General features: G+C 39.2%; 1 protein-coding gene across 3 annotated transcripts in view; it reads right to left on the bottom strand.

Moving 5' to 3' along the window:
- The window catches only part of TMEM260 (transmembrane protein 260), a 69416-nt gene that overhangs the window by 6232 nt on the left and 43428 nt on the right, over positions 1-19756 (bottom strand). The window contains exons 9-14 of one of the 3 annotated variants that reach the window (XM_047736644.1): positions 17791-17905; positions 16328-16497; positions 13740-13911; positions 9528-9676; positions 2235-2411; positions 697-750 (exon numbers count right to left, since the gene is read on the bottom strand). In XM_047736644.1, the coding sequence (XP_047592600.1) occupies positions 697-750; positions 2235-2411; positions 9528-9676; positions 13740-13911; positions 16328-16497; positions 17791-17905 (837 nt within the window). The remainder of the gene's footprint in view (positions 1-696; positions 751-2234; positions 2412-9527; positions 9677-13739; positions 13912-16327; positions 16498-17790; positions 17906-19756) is intronic. The other 2 variants (XM_047736646.1, XM_047736645.1) reach the window with 2 other exon arrangements.

Here is a 19756-nt window from a genome sequence, read left to right as displayed (position 1 = left end):
TGAGGGTGGAACCCCACCTGGGACTCGATCCCACCACCCTGAGATCGCCACACCAGCTGAAACCATGAGTCAGATGCCTAATCGACGGCACCACCTAGGCGCCCTGGTATTCTGAATATTTAAAATAACGACTGGAACCAGCGGCATCCAGAACGTCCCTGTGAAGGGCTCCGTGAAGGAACAACAGCATATCAGCACTCAACAAGTCCGTCTGCTCCATTGGACTGTGAGCTCCTAGAGGGTCGGAACCGTGTTGTATTCATAGGTGTAGCTTCCAAACGCGGCATGGTGTCTGGCCTCTAGAAGTACTGGGTCAGTGCTTAAATAATTAGCATATTACCCATGGATTCAGGGCCTTATCAACTTCCCCTCAATGAATTACACTTTGGTTTAGTTGAGGCAGGAGAGCCTCGGAGCAGCCCAGAGTTCCTGAGTCAGGCAGAGGCGAGTTCTAGACTCTATCACATGTAGCGATTTGGCTCTGGACAAGTAACTTCTGTTTTGTAAAACCTCCAGTTTGTCCTTTTGTAAAATGGGGATAATAGCAACCTCTTTATAGGTTGTTATGAGGGCAAAATGAGATTATGAACGTAGAGCGATCAGCACCATCCCTCAAACAAAATGCTCACAAATGCTATTTTGTTATCACCACTGAATCCCAAACAGACTGCAAACATGTAGGTGTGGGCTAGTCACCTTGCTTGCCACATCTCTTCGTTGGCCACAGATTCCCAAGAAGATGGATCAAACCTGCAGTTACAAGAAAACAGTGACATTTTTCTGCTGGCTACATTTATTGCTGCGGACATGTAATCCTTGTTTTATAATCTCACGGCAAATAAAATAGATTGGATCTTGAAGTACTGATAGAGATGGAAATAACTTCTCCTAGAAAAGTCTAATCGCTAGGAATTTGAAAGTTTGGTAAATGTGTTCTTAATCTGCATAATGAGCCCCAGAGCCCCATGGGAGCGGACTAAGGATTAGTGGGAAGAGGCTGGAGGCATGGAAGAGCCAGCTGTTCCTTAAGAAGTGCTAGCTGGGCAACAGGGATGGGGCAAGGCCTGGGTTGCTCTACGGACGCAGCCAAGAACCAAAGAGCTGAGAAGCAGGGCGATAAGCCTGAGAGAAGGGACTCCTGGCTTTGCTACCATCATTGCTGGAGCCAGGATGCTGCTCACTGGACACTTGCTAAACCATCTGCTGAATTTTTCTTTCTCTTAATTAAAGTTTCTTATTATGTGTCTTTTTTGATGGAATGGACATAACAAGTGGTGTTGGGTACTTGTACTTTGGCCAGCTGTTTGCAGAAAAGGTTATATTCTTTCTTTCTTTTTTTTTTAAAGTGAGTTCCATATCCAACATGGGGCTCAAATTCACAACCTTGGGATCAAGAGTCATACACCCCAATGACTGAGCCAGCCAGGTGCCCCAGAATAGATTATTTTCTAACTTTTCCTCATGATGGTCACTGAGTGCTTTGATAGAGACCTACTTATCCATCTCCAGTTGGTGCAATGTGGTCTGATTGCTCATAAATGGATCCAAAACCCCTTTGTAGCATTTTTCATATCATCTTGCCTGTTCCTGAATTATAAGCAATAGTTATCAAATCTTTAAATAATTCATAACTTAAAAATATGCAAGGGAGGCACATTCCTATCGATGGTGACCCAATTTCCATGAGAGAGAGTCAGCTCTGTAGAGATGCTTATAGGAAGACTGATCATCCCCCAAAAAACATAACGAGGCTAATAATGAACAACTGTGAAGAACAAGTTACTCATCAAGGGCCAGTCTCCCCCAGAGAGAAGTTATATGCCGTTCCTAAAGAACAAATAGGGTAAGTTCATGCATTGTGCAAATTCTTACGAGACACAGAGTATCTTGCAAAGCTCTACTCCTCAAAATGGATGTCTTCCATTTTGAGAGTGCGAGACAGAGGATGACAATATGGCGTCAGGAGAGCTGGAAGTGGAAGATGCTGTGCCCCAAACTGTCGGGGAGCCCCCTCAACCACAGCCCCCCTTGCCCTCCAATCTCCCTACTGTTCTTTAAACACGAGGACAAGAAATGCATGTTCTCTATTAGGATTCGCACAGGCAGCAAATAACAATATTAAGAACTAATTTAAAAAAATAAAAAAATATGCATGGGCATCTCAATATTTAGTAGGTTTTTTAAGCACACAAAACTGCTATGATCTGATGAAAAAACACAGCTGCCATTCATACCTTCCATATTCTTCAGTCCAGTTATAGATATTTCTTGTAAGTTTAATCCACTCCTCAGGGTTGAATACAATCTCTGAAGGAACTAATTTGTCACAAGAGCCCCAAGGCCACAATGAATAGTTCTTTTTCCAGGTTGGGTCACCTTCATGAATTCCTATGCAAACAAATGTTTTTTTCCTATTGAAAACAGAAAAAAATATATATATTTTAACTCAAAGTTCTAAATGTTAATAAATATAATTTACGAAGGGTCATTTTTGACTCCTTAAACCGTTGTTAAAACCATGTGTAAACATTCTGGCTTATTTAAATTTTTCCCATATGGGCTGTTTAGAATTTACATTAGTGTAAAAAAGCTGTCTGGGGGAGCTGGGGGTAAGTTAACACACAAAAACGATAAAACTGATCTGTTCATAACATTGTAAGAAATCACGTGGGGACAAACATTGTTAGTGTCCATTTCTGTGGTCCTGTCTCACAGTATACAGACACTTTGACACTTTTTTTTTTCCATTTTACAGGTGGAAATATACAGCTGCATTTATTTCCCTACTTAGATGTCTCCTTCCTCAATTCCCACTGCCCTTTATTTTTTGTCCTTTTTATTATTACTGTATTGTACTTATTGTTTGCATTCACAAATCTCCCTGAGTAGCCCAGAAGCACCTGAGGATAGGCTCTCTAGCTCTAAATTAACTCTGAGTCACACATAGCATAATGCTTAGCTAATTCACAATATTTGCTGAATAAAATTAGTTAAACTGAATAAAGTATGAGGAGCTTTGAATCCTGCAAAAATCAGGAATAGAAATGGTTTAAATAAGCTCGGTTCAAACTCACTATAACTGAATAGCTCTATTCCAATTCATGGTGAAAGCCTGAGTAGCTATTACTAACTATAGTGAGGGGCGGGGGAGCATATTAGAAGAAAGTACTTGAAAGTGGAAAAACTTCATGAACTTTGAAATGAGATACTTTTGGCATAGATTTTAAGGCTTTTCCCCACCATTTATGACCCCTATGATTTGGAGAACATTACTTCACTACCTGTGTCTAGTCTCCTCATCTGTGAAATGGGTATAACCCTTGCAGAGCTATTTAAGATTAAATGAGGTAACTGATACAAAATACAGTGTTCGAACATGAGAAGAGTTCTGGTTCTGGGGAAGATGGAGTAAGCACACTCTCCCCTGTCTCTCTCACTGTGGACTAGACTTCGTGGACAGAATGTGTGGAATTGGAGGACTTGGAGACACCAGAATTCTAAGTTCCACCAAACTTGTGGTGAGTTCACCATCTTTCCCCTTCTGGTTCCCAAAATTTAGAGGGAAAGGAACATGTCTCTCTAATCAGAGGAGCTGTGGTTGCAAGAGCTGGGAGCAAACCCTTACTGCTCTTTACCTCCCTGTGTCCTCTGGCAGCCTGGTCCCAGACATAGATAGTCACAGAAAGTATGTGGCAGAAGAGGGAAATTAAAGCCCCAGTTTTCTGACCAGAGAACTGGAAAGAAGGCTCCAAGGTGGGGGAAGGGCCAGGGTGAAGACAGAAAGGAGGGAGGTCAAGACAGCAATCCCATAAAGTTGTGTATGAACTTCTGGCTTATCTCTGAGCTCAGTATGTGTGGATCTGACTGTTAACAGACTTTGAGAAATGAGCCACTGGACAGATGGCCACCCAGGTCCCAGACTGGGTAATGGGCAGCACACACAGGGACTGATTTAGATAGCCCTCCAAATGCATTGAAAACAGGACCAACACTGGAACTATAGGGCTCAGAAGGCAGGTCAGAACTTGCAGCCTGAGATTTACCTGCTGCTAAACAAACAAAATCAACATTCTCTTTAGGATTTAAATAAGGCCCAAATATTCAAAATGTTGAGAATACAACCCAAAATTATTTAGCATACGAAGAACCAGGAAAATCTCAACTCACATTGGAAAATGCAATCAATAGATGTCATTTCCAAGATGACACAGGTATTAGAATCGTCAGACAAAGCCTTTAAAACACCTGTTATAAGCATGCACCAACAAGTAAAGGCAAGTACTCTTGAAATGAATGGAAAAACAGAATATCTCAACAAAGAAATAGAAGATATAAAATGGAACCAAATGGAAATTACAGACCTGAAAAGTACAATGATGTAAATTAAAAATTCACCAGATGGGCTTAATGTTGTCTGGAGAGAGAGAGAGAGAGAGAAGATAAGAAAGAGAGAGAAAAAGAGAGAGAAAGTGAGAACTGGCAGGTAGGGCACTTGAAGACAGATCAAGAGAAATAATACAATTTAAACCAAGTGCAATAAAACTAAAAAAAAAAAATGTACAGTCTCAGGTATCTGTGGTCTGATGTTCATGTCATCAGAATCCCAGATGGAGAAGAGAAAAAATGTAAAGCATAAAAAGTAAAGAAAGAATGTCTAAAAAACTCTCAAATTTTGTGAAAGACACCCTCTTACAGATTTAAGAGGCTCAGTGAACCCCAAACAGATTAGACTCAAATCCATGCCAATAGACCATAATCAAACTGCTAAAAACTGAAGACAAATAATCTTCAAAGCAGCCAGAGAAAAACAACACATTGCACAGAGAACAACAATTTGAATGACTGTGGATTTCCCAAATAGAAACCATGTAGGTCAAAAGAATGCAAAATAATATTTCTGAAGTGCTGGTGAGGGGAGGGGAGGAACCAAAAAACCCCCACTAACAACTCAGAACTTCATATCCAGAATTCTTCAAAAATGAGGAAGAAGTAAAGACATTTTCAGATAAAGGAAAACTAAGAGAATTCACTGCTAACCATCTTGTCCTAAAAGAAATGCTACAGGAATATCTTCTGATGAAAGAGAGATGATATAAAAGGGCAACTGGACAATCAGAATCAAAAGAAAGGCAACATATCTGGTAAATATCTGCATAAATATCTTGGACTATTTTTTCTCTTAAATTTGAAAATGTACATATGACAGTTGAAAACAAAAATTATCACGGGTCTGATATAAGATACATGACAACACAACCAAAAGTGGGGAGGTTAAAGGGAATTAAATGGCAGTAAATTTTCTATATTCCACTTGAAGTAGCAAAATATTAATCCTGAGTAGACTGTGAAGCGTTCAGTACATATACCGTGATTCCCAAGATCAACTGCTAAAAAAAAAAAATCTACCAAAAGACACACTAAAAATCTCAAAAAATAATTTAAAATAGAGTACTAAAAAAATCAAATTTTCCAAAAATAAGGCAGGAAAGGGGAAGCAGTGGACTAAAAACCAGAGAGAACTGAGAGCAAATCATAAAATAGTAGACAGACATCTAAATATATCAATATTTGCACTAAAAGCAAATGGTCTAAATGCCCCAATGAAATGATAGACATTGTCAGAATGGATAAATAAAACAAGACCTGAATAAATGCTATCTACAAGAACCCCACTTCAAATATGATATAGGTGGTTAAAAACAAAAGGATAAAAAAATATACTATGACAACACTAATCAAATTAAAACAAACAAAAAAACCCCAGAAGAATTCTTTTTTTGTAAAAACAGAGAAGATGTAAATACCATTCAATGGCATTTTCAGCTAATATGAGGACAATCTGACATTTATATGCCAAAAAGAAGTAACAATATAAAACCCCCAAGAACCCTGTCTCAATCCTTGCCCCCCCTTATGAAAAGTAACTCAAAGTAGATCATTGATCTGAAATGTAAAATAAAACTATTAAACTCCTAGAAGAAAACATGAGAAAAATCTTTGTGACCTAGCATTGGGCAACGAGTTCTTAGATGCGACACCAAAAACCATGATCCAAAAAAAGAGAAAAGTATAATCTGCAAAAGAAAAAAATGATAATTGGATTTCTTTGAAATAAAAAACTTTTATCTGCAAAAGACACCTCGAAGAAAATAAAAAGTCAAGGTACAAACTATATGAATCATATTATTTGACAAAGGATTTATACCTAGAATACATAAAGAACTCTTAAAACTCAATAGTTAGAGAAACAATCCAATAATCCCATCCACATTCACACACAAACCTGTCCATGAATGTTTATAGCAGCTCTATCCCCAAAGTGCAAACAGCCCAAATGCCTTTCAACAAGTGAATGGATAAAGGCACTGTGGTATACTTCTACAGTGGAACACTACTCAGCAATGACAAGGAACAGACTATAGGTACACACAACTTGGATGGATGTCAAAGGCATTGTGCTAAGTGTGATACGCCAGCATTCAAAGGTTACATACTTTGTGAATCCATTACATGACATTCTGGAAAAGGTATAATGACAGCAATGGAGAACAGGCCAATGGTGGTGGGGGTGAAGGCCTTGGGGACAGTGTGACCACACAGGAGCAGCACAAGGGAATTTCTGAGGTCATGGCTCTGTTCTGTATCCTGATTGTTGTGGGAGTTTACACAAGTGTACACACGTGTTGAAATTCATAGAACTCTACATCAAAAAAAAAAAAAAAAGGATAGAATTTTATTGCATGTTAAAATAAAATAAAATAGTAAGTGTTACTATTAGCTTCCTTCCTTGTAAAAAGTACCCATTTAGAGAGCTTTCATATGATACTGATGGCTCAATGCTTAGGGGAAAAAGTCTCTATCAAGTGCCTCTCAATTGTTCACGTCCTCTGACTTAGTAATTTCACTTCTGAGAATATCCTAAAAATTCAAACTTTCACCCCCTCCAAAGAAAAACTATACACACAGTCATTTAAAATAGTCTATAATTTTACCATAGTTATAAATTAGGCCATGTTAAATATCTACTAATAGTTCCATTCCTCTATTATTAAAATATAGTACATGTACCTACTAAAAATATTCAGAGTGTGTAAAAAGCATTAAAAATGGTTTTATGATATTTATTAAAAAAAGGATTCTTCTGCATTATGCTTTCAACTTTGTAGAAAATATGTATTTTTATTTGTATTTCTGAGTGATAGAACCATTTTTTCTAGTTTAAAAAACAATTTTCTTTTCTTAAAGATTTTATTCATTTATTTGAGAGAGAGAGACACTGAGAGAGAGCATGAGAGAGGAGAAGGTCAGAGGGAAGAAGCAGACGCCCCGTGGAGCTGGGAGCCTGCTGCGGAACCTGATCCCGGGACTCCAGGATCATGACTTGAGCCGAAGGCAGCTGCCCAGCCAACTGAGCCATCCAGGCACCCCTAAAAAATAATTTCTTATTCTATAATGAACAATGCTACTCTTTAAAGTAAAAATTTTATTTTAAAACTGTTACCAATCAGCAACATTAATCATGAGGCCCTGGTTAGTCAAAAATATTAACAAAAATTGATGGCCCAGAAAGTTCATCACCATGTTATATTGTAATAGCCAAAGCCCAGAAACAACAAAAGTGTCCAAAAACAGAATATTTGTTAAGTCATTGTGCATCTATATAAGAATATTAAACAGTCAAGAAATGACAGTAATAAAGGCATTTTTCAGAGTACATGGGGAAATGTGTCTGACATGATACCAGGTGAAAAGAAACTGAACAGGCAACTAAATATGATCCTAGCTAGTACAGTATGACTGTGTGAGAATGGTAAGTGTTTGTGTGAGCACATAATTGATGGTAAAACTGAATCGAATTCCAAAAAGTTTACCAAGATGTTAAGACTATGACATCTGTCTTAAAGACAGAGGTTACTATTCTTTACACTTACCTGTCTGTATTTTTTAGAGTTTCCAAGGAGCATACAGAATTTCCATAACGAGGCCAGGCCTCATCCATGGCTATGGAATAACACCCTTGACCACCTGGACACCCCCCCCTTCCCTCCACACTCATCCCTTCACCAAGCCATCTAAGCCCTGTGCTCCACACTTCCTGGGCCACCCCCAGTTTCCCTAGAGCTCAGCCAGCCCTTTCCAGGACTTCACACAAGCACTTCCCTTGAATCAGCTTTCTCCCGCCTGCTTGGCAAACTCCTAGCTTGTCTTTAAGTCCCTAACATTTTGTCCATACCAACACTACCATGCTTCCCAGATGACAGTGTAATTTATCTGCTTCAGACGTCATGCATGGCCCGAAACCCTCCCTGAAAGACCGCAAGAGCAGGAGCCGTGCCCAAGCGTCCGTAGCTTGTACAGTTGTTGGGGCATCTTGGCCACTCAGTGCTTATTAAGTAAATGAAGAAGGAATGCCACCAGGCAGAATTAATTGCTTCTTCATCCATCTCCCCGTTAAACCACCCATTCAGTAAACACAAAGCCTGGCCGGTGTAGAGCGTATCCCATTATATTACAGACAGTTACACGCATACCCATGTATATAGATGCAACTAGACTGTGGTCTCTCTGAATCTGGAACTCATCTCACTTTACTGCCAAGGCCTAACATGAGCTGGAACATAGCAGATTCAATAAAAGTTTGTGGGGTCACATTAAATAAAATTCATCCCCCCAAAATTCCTCTTTATGGATGTTAATGGCTCTTGGTATTTCATTCCAAAATAGAACAATTAAATGTTACTCTAATAACACATTGATACCAATTACTTACTGCTTCATGAGCCACAGTAAACTCAGGCTCTGAACATCACATATCATATTCTTAGTAAGGGATAATTTAACTTGGGAATTTAGAGAGAATTTTTCAAGTTCCCTTGGTAAGAGAACAGAAACTACCCAATAAGTTTTCTTCACACCCCGGACAATCCCAAGCACTTTGTGGCTAGGAAAAATGTTCAACACTGTACCACTGAAGGAGTTATTCATTCTCGACCTTAACTATGAATAATTTTATATTCTTAAGTATAGAATTCACAATTCTCATATGTTATCTCAGCCAGCATAACTGTAGGTGTTTTTCTTATTTACAAAAATGCCTTATCCTTTATTAAAAAAAAAAAAAAAAACTCCTTAGGCTATTTTTATATTGTGATTATTCCTGGAAAACATTTGCTTTACACTTAAAAGGGGGCCACAGTGTTGATCGGGGGAAGCTATAATTGCTTGCAATCCACCTGCAATGATTTCAAGTAGACAGGCACATCTCCAATTTCTCTGAATTGTACTAAGATCTTATTTGCTATTCTTGTTAATCTGTCTTTATTTTTCCTTTACCCAGAACAATAACATTTATTTCTGCCTGGCCTCATTTATGCACATATATTCAATTTAATTACAAAGCTAATCTCACCGGTGACAGGAAAATAGGAGTAGAAAATTGGTCTTTTGGATGAGGCACAGCTGCTACATAAACAATTTTAGAAAAGCTTAAGATTTTAGAAAAGCTATTATATGAAAAGAATGCTTACTGTTTATTTATTTCAAGAAAATGATAAAGATTAAATGTGACCATTCCACTAGGTAATACTCCTTCCACAGGATTCCACCGGTCTCCAGGAAAGTTGACACCTGGTAAATGCTTCGCCATCTTGGGTAAATACCACTCATAAGTCATCATCTATCAGAAAAATAACAAATGATGTCATATTTTTGATACATTTGTTAAAGAATCAAGTTTATAAAGTATAATGGAAAAGTTTGAAGCTATAGATATACTCATTAAACATTAATATCACAACTCACATATGTGGCACGGACTTCTCCTCTAATGACTTAAACCTTGGATTTCACTTCTTAAGCTGTGACTATTATTGGTAACATAAGCACCGGGTTTGATCTCACCTCCGTGCATCTGACGGACTACCCAGAATGATCTTACCCCATTCTCCTAGCTAGAGGATGTGTACCCAACTTTCAGGCCAAGCTCAAGTACCACTTCCTTTGTGATGCACTCCCTGCCCCCAGGTTCCACAGCAGAATGATTGCTCCTACAGCACTTTGTACCTACCTCTGTCATAGCTCTGACCCTACTCCTCGCTCACCTGTGAGCTTCTAGAGGGAAGAGACTATGTCTTCAGCTCTGTGTCTCTGCACCTAGCACGGGGCCTGGCACTGACTGGTTCTCAAATTCTGTTTGCTGAAATGAAATGTTTAGGGTGGCCAGACCAGAGATACAGAGATGTGTCATTATTCTTTCGTTCATGCATGTACTCAAGAAACAAGTATTGCTCACCTACAGTGAAGAAGATAAAATACCTGCACCTGAGACGCTCAATGCGTGATCATCTAGACCTCAAAGACAAAACCTCTTTTGGCTAAATTATGTGACTTTACTAGTACATCCAAATTAACTACATATCATCACATGTTCTTTGGGGATTTTATTTATTTATTTGACAGAGAGAGATACAGCGAAAGAGGGAACACAAGCAAGGGGAGTGGGAGAGGGAGAAGAAGGCTTCCCCTTGAGCAGGGAGCCCGACGCAGGGCTCGATCCCAGGACCCTGGGATCATGACCTGAGCCGAAGGCAAAGGCTTAACCGACTGAACCACCCAGGTGACCCTCCACATGTTCTTTTGATTGAAATAAATCATTGATATCAGGAAAAATCACTTTCTCTTAATTCTATACTTATCTATACTTTTATATGTACAGATTTACTTTTTTTAAAGAAAAGACTCCTATTTACACTTTCAAAGCTTTGTTATAGTTTAGATATCCTCTTTTGAACAACTATGTTTATGTTTTACTTGCTTTATACACGTAAGTTAACTAGAAATGACAAATTACTTTTAATCTAGGTATATTTTATAAAAACTCAAAATATATTTATTTTTTAAAGATTTTATTTATTTATTTGACAGAGATCACAAGCAGGCAGAGAGGCAGGCAGAGAGAGAGAGTGGGGGGGGAAGCAGGCTCCCTGCTGAGCAGAGAATCCAATTCGGGGCTCGATCCCAGGACCCTGGGATCATGACCCGGAGCTGAAGGCAGAGGCTTAACCCACTGAGCCTCCCAGGCGTCCCTCAAAATATATTTATTGAATTAGATTTTATTACCCAACAGTTTCAGTTCTTGGGGATACTAACATTAATTCTATACTTTCTACACGCTTTGACCTCAATAGTTCTCATATAATTCTCAAGGCAACCTTATTGTGTGAGAATAATTACATTAGACACCACTGATTGCCCACTCAACGGCTAAAACCCTCTTCTCCCTCACACAATCCTGACTTGGATCAGGTTATCCAGTGAAGCTAAATGCTTGGGTCTAGTCTTTCTCCTCTGCTAGAAAGTAGTTTAGGAATGGGCATATGACCCACTACTGGTTACAGGGACCCGAGGGAAGGTCTGCTAGGGGCTTCTGGGGCACATGTTACTCTCAGCAGAGAGAGAGGAAGGTACGGGGAGAGAGAGAGAAGGATAGAGAGGGAGAGGAAGGGAGTGGAGGGGAGAGTAGGGGAGAGGCACTTTGCTCCATTTTAGGACGTGATGTTTGGAACTGGGCACTCATCGGTTCAAGATGGATGGAGAAAAGTGGCCCCAGAACGCTGACATCACTGAACTGCTTATATTATTCATCCTAAAACCTCCTATCTTCAGACTACTTCTTATGTGAGATTAAAAACTGCATAGTTTAAGCTACTCTCAGGTATTTTGTTTCTTGCATTCAAAAGCATCCTAACTTATATGATGATCATTTCCATTTTATAGATCAGGAAACAGAAGCTCTGAGAGGAAAAAAAATCATTAGCCCCGTGTCACACATCCTGGAAGTGACAGAATGAGGACTTGAATTTAGGTCTAATTAACTTTGAAATCCATGCTTCTCAACGATGGTTGCTGCCATCCTGATTTTAAGTACTTAAAATCATGGTGGGATACCATATTATGAACTAACAGCCTAGCTCTTGTCAGAATCTACACTGAAGATCAAATTAATCAACTTGTGTAGATGATATAAATGCAAACTGCTTACAAAAATGTGTAATGTGCAAATTTCCCTATATTTGCAAATCTGTTTCTATAGTTTTCTTCAAAAAGTTCAAATTATTCATTCATTCAATAAAATTTAATAAATATTATGCCTAATAATTTGCTCAATCAAAATAATCATAGTATGAAGATTAGTATCAAGATGAGGTATTTCTCTTTTCCTGATGACTCGTCTAAAAACACCAGAGATAGATTTGTTCCCTTTTAAGTATTTACGGTTTAAATTATAAATCTTATATAAAGCTTAAATACATTTCTTCAGTTCCAGAAGACTGTTCTAATAGACCTGGAAATCTTCACAAGTCCTCTCCAAACATATTTTTGTCATAAGGCCAAAAGTTTACACACAAATCCTATAGCAGAACTGTGGTTAATAATTTCTATTTTGAGTGAAATGTTTACTCATCTGCAGTATAACTTATTTTATTTTTTTAAATATTTAATTTATTTGTCAGAGAGAAGGAGAGAGAGAGAGAGAGCACACAAGCAGGCAGAGAGGCAGGCAGAGGCAGAGAGAGAAGCAGGCTCCCTGCTGAGCAAGGAGCCCATGCGGAACTTGATCCCAGGACCCTGCGATCATGACCCAAGCCGAAGGCAGTGGCTTAACCCACTTGAGCCACCCAGGCGTCCCTGCAGTATAACTTATTTTATATTCAACCTAATGTATTTTAATCCTGGGACCAGTAGGCAGTGTTAATTTGAATGGCTAGGTTGGCTGAATGTCAAAGAACTATTTTTTTTTTTTAATTTTATTTATTTATTTGACAAAGAGAGAGACAGCTAGAGAGGGAACACAAGCAGGGGGAGTGGGAGAGGAAGGCGAGGCTTGATCTCAGGACCCTGGGATCATGACTCGAGCCAAAGGCAGACACCCAACAACTGACCCATCCAGTCATCCCTATCAAAGAACTATTTAAAAATAAATTTACTGTGGAAAGAACCAAGATGCCCTTCAACGGATGAATGGATAAGGAAGATGTGGTCCATATATACAATGGAGTATTATGCCTCCATCAGAAAGGATGAATACCCAACTTTTGTAGCAACATGGATGGGACTGGAAGAGATTATGCTGAGTGAAATAAGTCAAGCAGAGAGAGTCAATTATCATATGGTTTCACTTACTTGTGGAGCATAAGGAATAACACAGAGGACATTGGGAGAAGGAGAAGAGAAGTGAATTGGGGTAAATCGGAGGGGGAGATGAACCAAGAGAGACTGTGGACTCTGAGAGACAAACTGAAGGTTTTGGAGGGGAAGGGGTGGGGGGCTGGGTGAGCCTGGTGGTGGGTATTATGGAGGCCACGTATTGCATGGAACACTGGGTGTGGTGTATAAGCAATGAATGCTAGAACACTGAAAAGAAATAAAATAAAATGGAAAAGATAAAAATAAATTTACAATACAGTACTTTCATGGTTTGTCATGTGAACTAGAGACCTAATTATTATTTGATTCTAACACAAAAAACATAAATTCTTAAAACATTCAGTTTAGATGAGAAGGAAGCAATCCATATGGCTTATACCATTAGTTAAAGTAAACAAAAGAACATGATATATATTCTACCTAAGAGTAATTGTGAAAACTATACCTATCTACCATTAAAAATTAGTTTAAAAAATACTTGTTTTAAAGTGATTACTGTTACTACATTCTAAGTATCTTCTTTATATACTTACTTCCTGATCCACTAGTGAAATATCTGGTCTCAGTCCCTCACAATAATGCATGTAACGGAGAGAATTCCCTGGCAAATCTCCTCGGAGTAAGATAACTGCGTCACGAGGCATAGAGGCTAGAAGGTTCTTTGCAAATTTATCAATCACGTAGTTTGTCCTTTGGTCACAAATGCTAAATAAAAGGATAATGAAACATTAAAATAGCAACATACTGCTACAGTCTGTACAAGAGTGGGTTTATTTCCTGCTACATTCCTTTCCCATCACACACTCTACATGTAGTGTTTCAAAGTAGTCTAATTTGTATCTTCTAAGAAGATGCATATATTTGAAAAAAGAATGCTGTCATCTGAAAGAAAAAGAGAAGGAACTAATTGTGCAACTAAATAAAAATTAGTGTACTGCTTTACTGCTGGAATTTATAATCATTTCTATAAAAAAGGAATTGGTTAGTGCTCAAGAATGAATCTTTTTCACTAAAAAGAAGTAAGGCTTCTGATTTCACTTGGAATTAAGGTAATTTCAAGTCAATTCCAGTTAGACCAAAGAAATTATCAGAAATGCAAAAGGAAATCTGGCAGTTTCCAGCATAACCTGGTGTAGCATTGGTTTAACTCTCTTGCATGCAAACTTGATCCTTTGGATCACTTCCCCAAGCCACAGGCTCCCTGTGGTCCTCTCTCCCTTCTAGACAGAAAAATCATTTGGGAAGAAGTCCAATGAGAAGGAAGGGAAGGAAGAGTTGGTTGAATTGTTTACTGTTCTCCAGGCATGTTTTGCTACTGCCAACAACAGCAGTATAACTCCTTTCAGTGATAGAGTGGACTTTGTAACTTCAGAGAAAACTGGCACGAATTCTGAGGGCTTCCCATAAAAAAAGAGAAAGACTACCAGAGAGCAAAAGCATTAAAAAAATGGAACAAGCATTGTCCTTCCTGTTATTATCAGGTCTGTCACATGTAATGGTTCTAAGAAACTCAGCCTAAATTTAAATCACTGGGCTAGCATCATGTAGCAAATGAAAATGCTAGAAACAAAATATTCACCCTTGCCTTTGTAGTTGATGCAACCACTCCCCACTGTGATTCCCTACTTTGCAGGGTGATGGTTCCCATTTTGCCCCCTAGCAAAGTTGCTATCTATTTCATACCCCTGGGACAAATGCAAGAATTAAAATAAAATAAAACTGCTTAGCCTGTGCTAGTAGCCCTGGTGTTGAACCCGGGTTGCCCTAAAGACCCAAGTCAGGAAAAGACTGGGACAAAACAAACTTGGGAAACACAGTGGGTTTTGTAAGCCCTTGTTGAGCAAGCTATGGAGTTGCATCCGAGACACACATCCCCTCTCTACCAGACCTCCTAGTGACGCAGGCGTCCTAACACTGGCTCTACCCTGGTATTATAAAGAACATCAGTTTTTAAAGTTAAGTTGAAAGGGGAAATTCAAGCGCCTAGGTGGCTCAGTAGGTTAAGTATCTGAATCTTGGTTTCTGCTCAGGTCATGACCTCAGGGCCATGAGATCAAGTCCCTGCATCAGGTTCCCTATTGAGAGCAGAGTCTGCTTGGAATTTTCTCTCTCCTTCTCCCTCTGCCCCTCCTCCCGCTTGTGCTCTCTCTCTCTCTCCCTCCCTCAAATAAATAAATAAATAAATCTTAAAAAAAAAAAAAAGGCAGGGGAAAACTGAACCTTTTAAAATACCAATCAAGGGGCGCCTGGGTGGCTCAGTGGGTTAAAGCCTCTGCCTTCGGCTCAGGGTCCTGGGATTGAGCCCTGAATCGGGCTCTCTGCTCAGTGGGGAGCCTGCTTCCTCCTCTCTCTTTGCCTGCCTCTTGCCTACTTGTGATCTCTGTCTGTCAAATAAATAAATAAAATCTTAAAAAAAAAATAAAATACCAATCAAATCTCACTACAATGAAACTCCAGTGGCATCTTCCACTGTTGTAATGTTTACTCAAATACTGCTGGAAATGAATGAACTTTGATCTAAAATTTGGACATGTTTTATACCAGACTGAGATTTTCACTGGCAATGTTATTCAACAGATTTTGAATAGATATAGAGATATAGAGATAGATATATAGAGACATATATCTCTATATATCTATCTCTGAATGCCTAAGAGCTAAGAAACTTTTAGAACTTTATTTCAAAATAATTAACATTCACTCCTATGGAGTGAACTAGATAAGGACCGGGTGTTACTCAAAAGATGAAATCTTGGAAGCATAAAAGGGAGTTATTTTAGGACGTAAAAAAGGCCCAAACGTCTCTACTCTCCATCTAAGTGGTATTTTAGATCATGGACTTTTATTATATCCTCCAGATCCTACCAAGTATCTCTAGGGTTCCTTAGAGGAAAATGTACGACTAGTTTACATGACCCACCCATGCCCTTGTTTACAATGCCCTGAAACCACACAGCATGCACGCTGAGATTCTGTTCAAAAGTTTAAGCAGCACTGCCTTTAGACTCAGCTGTCTCACTCTGAAAACCGGAGGAGGTTAAATGGAAATAAAGCCCAAGACTCTAAATATCTATGTGTCTCTTGCTTGAGTGCTCCTTCCATAAAAATAAGCATGTGTTACCTGAAATTAGAATATATTTGGTAAATTATAAAAAGAGCTGCTGAAAGCCACTCCAGACACTGAAGCCCCCTGACATTCAGTACTCGGTTACTCTCGGAAGCCAGCGCCGCCAAACCCAGGCCCGCGAGGACGGCCACCACCGCATTGCTCTGCATCCAGAACCTCTCCACCTGTCAGAGACATGCAGACAGGACATCTGGCTGACTGGTTATGGCAATCGGTCAGGTATTGTGGATTTAACAAATACACTATGTACCCCGAACTGCTTAAGCCCGCGGTCACTCGGGTCTTGTTTGCAGACTTCCCCAGTGCAACTCCTCGTCGCTTTATTTTCCAATTTTCAAGCATTTCTCCTTTCCAGTTGGACACACGAAGCTCCCTTTTTTGGATCCACATATTCGTTTCAATTCTATGGCATGCACCTTGAACTTCTGGCACTTGAGAAGTGGAGGAGATGGAGAAAGCCTTTTTTTTTTTGCTTTACTTCTGAGGTCTCCTCCCACGTGGGGAAGCGCCCCTAGTGGGAGAGCCCTCACTTCTCCCTGTGAGACCGTAAGCACTGAACTGAAGGGGAGTCTGCCAGCCAGGAGTGAGCCTGCATGGCCCTGCCCCTTAACCCCCACTCTTCCTCTGGGAAGTGATCTGCCCACAGGATACACATGTCCAGGACAGACCCTTTCCGTGTGGCCCCTGCCGGGCAGGTGAGGGGTGCCTGTGACAGGGCAGGGCGGTAGGGTTGGCGGGAGTAAGTCCGTCCATTCTGGAATTCAGTAAGAGGAAGCACCCTGCGCACAGGTAGAAACCACCTTCTCCCATCTCAGCATTCCCATTATAAAGGGGATTCGCATGTTGTAGTTGTCCAGGTTTATCTCGTTTCTCAACTGACTCGGAACTCAGATGACCAAGAAGGGTATTATTTACGAGGCCTCTTGAACACACAAATAGAAAAGAGTTGGCTTGAGTCACTGAAAAGGAATGGTCTCCATTCATAGTTTCTACTACAAAGAGGAATTACTCCAATCTCAGAAATGGCAGCCAGGGGAAAACAGAAACGTGGTGGCTCTTTCGCACAGCACTGAGACCACTGAGGTAAAAACCATGGGAGTGTGTGCATAAGAGCCCCCAGCTACAACCTGTCTTTCTTTGCTGTTTGTGTGTGTGTGTGTGTGTTTTTAAATTCCAGGAGATCTTCAGGAGTACTTATATCTGCAAGCACACACATAAAATAACTAACTTAAAACTACATTACCTTTATTTTTCTACCTAATTATTGTGTTAACTAATTGCTGCATTTTTCCCCCCTAAAAAAAGGCCTCAGTCTTATTTGGTTCAAGAATTTGACTTTCGATCTATAAAAATTAGCTGTTTCTGAGATCAGCTGCTCTTCTACAAGATTCATAAAGATAAATTTGTACACTCTCCACCAACTTTCTGGACAAAGGATATATCTAAGTAAAACTTACCACACCCATGAAAAGTGGTTTTGATATATCTAAGTTCGCTCTCCAAGCAAAGAACAACGAATAAATGCAAAACATTCCAGTAAAAAGCCATACCAATGATGGATTTTGTCTGTCCCTATAAAAAAATTTAAATATGTCCAGAATTATTTATATGCACGAGTATCAAAAATATTACATAGTTTTAAACTACAGCAAAAAATTAGAGCTATAAAACTTTCCATACTTAACTGTGGACAAAGAAAGATCTCAGCTTAAAAAAAATTTGAGCTGGAATAAATAACTGAAATAGAGGAATCCACTACACACTGTATTACATATTACAGACAACTACACTTGGAACTATGCAGCAAGACATACAAAGTTCAAGTTCAGAGAAGAAATGCAAATGATCAATCTTGTTAAATTTAAAATGTAATTAAACAGATCTGTACCCCTGAAACAAATAATATATCACATTTTAATTAAAAAAGATGTAATTAAACATATGCACAACAAAAGAATAACTTCATGCCTCAAAATCATAACTATTTTTTTTTCAAAGATTTTATTTATTTATTTGACAGAGAGAGATCACAGTAGGCAGAGAGGCAGGCAGAGAGAGAGAGGAGGAAGCAGGCTCCCCGCTGAGCAGGGAGCCCGATGCGGGGGCTCGATCCCAGGACCCTGGGATCATGACCTGAGCTAAAGGCAGAGGCTTAACCCAATGAGCCACCCAGGCGCCCCAAAATCATAACTATTTTAAAACAGCAAATCTCAGTATTGGATGCAACGGATGCAACTGAATGAGCACATATATGAGTACAATCCTTGAGAAAAATTAATTTGGTAACATATATCAAGAGCCTTAAAAATAATCACAGTTGGGGCACCTGGGTGGCTCAGCTGGTTAAGCATCTGCCTTCGGCTCAGGTCATGATCTCAGGGTCCTGGGATCGAGCCCCACATGGGGTTCCCCGCTCAGCGAGGAGTCTGCTTCTCTTCCTTTGCTCCTCCCGCCTCTCCTGCTTGCACCCTTTCTCAAATAAAATCTTTAAAAAAAAAAATCACACTCACTGACACAGTAATTTGACATGTGGGCATAAATCTTTAGGCAAAACCAGAAATGTGTATAAAGATTAAACTAGAAAAATGCTTTAACATAGGGGCACCTGGGTGGCTCAGTGGGTTAAACCTCTGCCTTCAGCTCAGGTCATGATCTCAGGGTCCTGGGATCAAGCCCCGCATCGGGCTCTCTGCTCAGCGGAGAGCCTGCTTCCCTTCCTCTCTCTCTGCCTGCCTCTCTGCCTGCTTGTGATCTCTGTCTGTCAAATAAATAAATAAAATCTTTAAAAAAAAAAGCTTTAACATTACTTATATTAGAAGTGGAAGCAATCTGAAGATTCCCAAATAGAGAAACACTTAAGTTAATTCTCCTAGGTCAGAGAAGGGAATTTTATATAGACATTTAAATGACCTTAAGTCTTTTTACCATAAGGGCAAATGCTCACAATATAATGTTAAGTGTCAAGGAAACAGAAATATAGATGTATGTACATATACAAATTTACATAAAATACTCAGGTTAGAAAGTAAATGGACAAAAATAATGGAGGTTAAGAGTGCTGTTATTTTTTAGATTTTCTTTTATCATCAGAGGTTACTTTCTTCTTCAGAGGAATTCAAATAGTTGTTTACTTCTTTTGCAATGCAACAATAATGAGTAGCTATAGGCACAGTACGGGATAAAACCAGAAGTTTAAGATATCAAATGACTTGGTTACTTAGATTGTAATCTACTGCTCAATCTTCCAAAATCATTAATTTATTATCAGAAAAAAAAACAGGAAGAAGGTAATATATATTTGCTGTAACAGAAATTACTGGAGTCATTTATTTGGAATATAAAATAATACTGGCAATGTTCTTCAAGGGCATATTGAAATATGAATTGAATTACTGAATATGGGAAAAAGAACAGGAAAATAAA

This window comes from Lutra lutra, chromosome 7, assembly GCF_902655055.1.
Source record: "Lutra lutra chromosome 7, mLutLut1.2, whole genome shotgun sequence".
NCBI lineage: Eukaryota > Metazoa > Chordata > Mammalia > Carnivora > Mustelidae > Lutra > Lutra lutra.
This window is presented reverse-complemented; position numbering and strand designations above follow the sequence as displayed.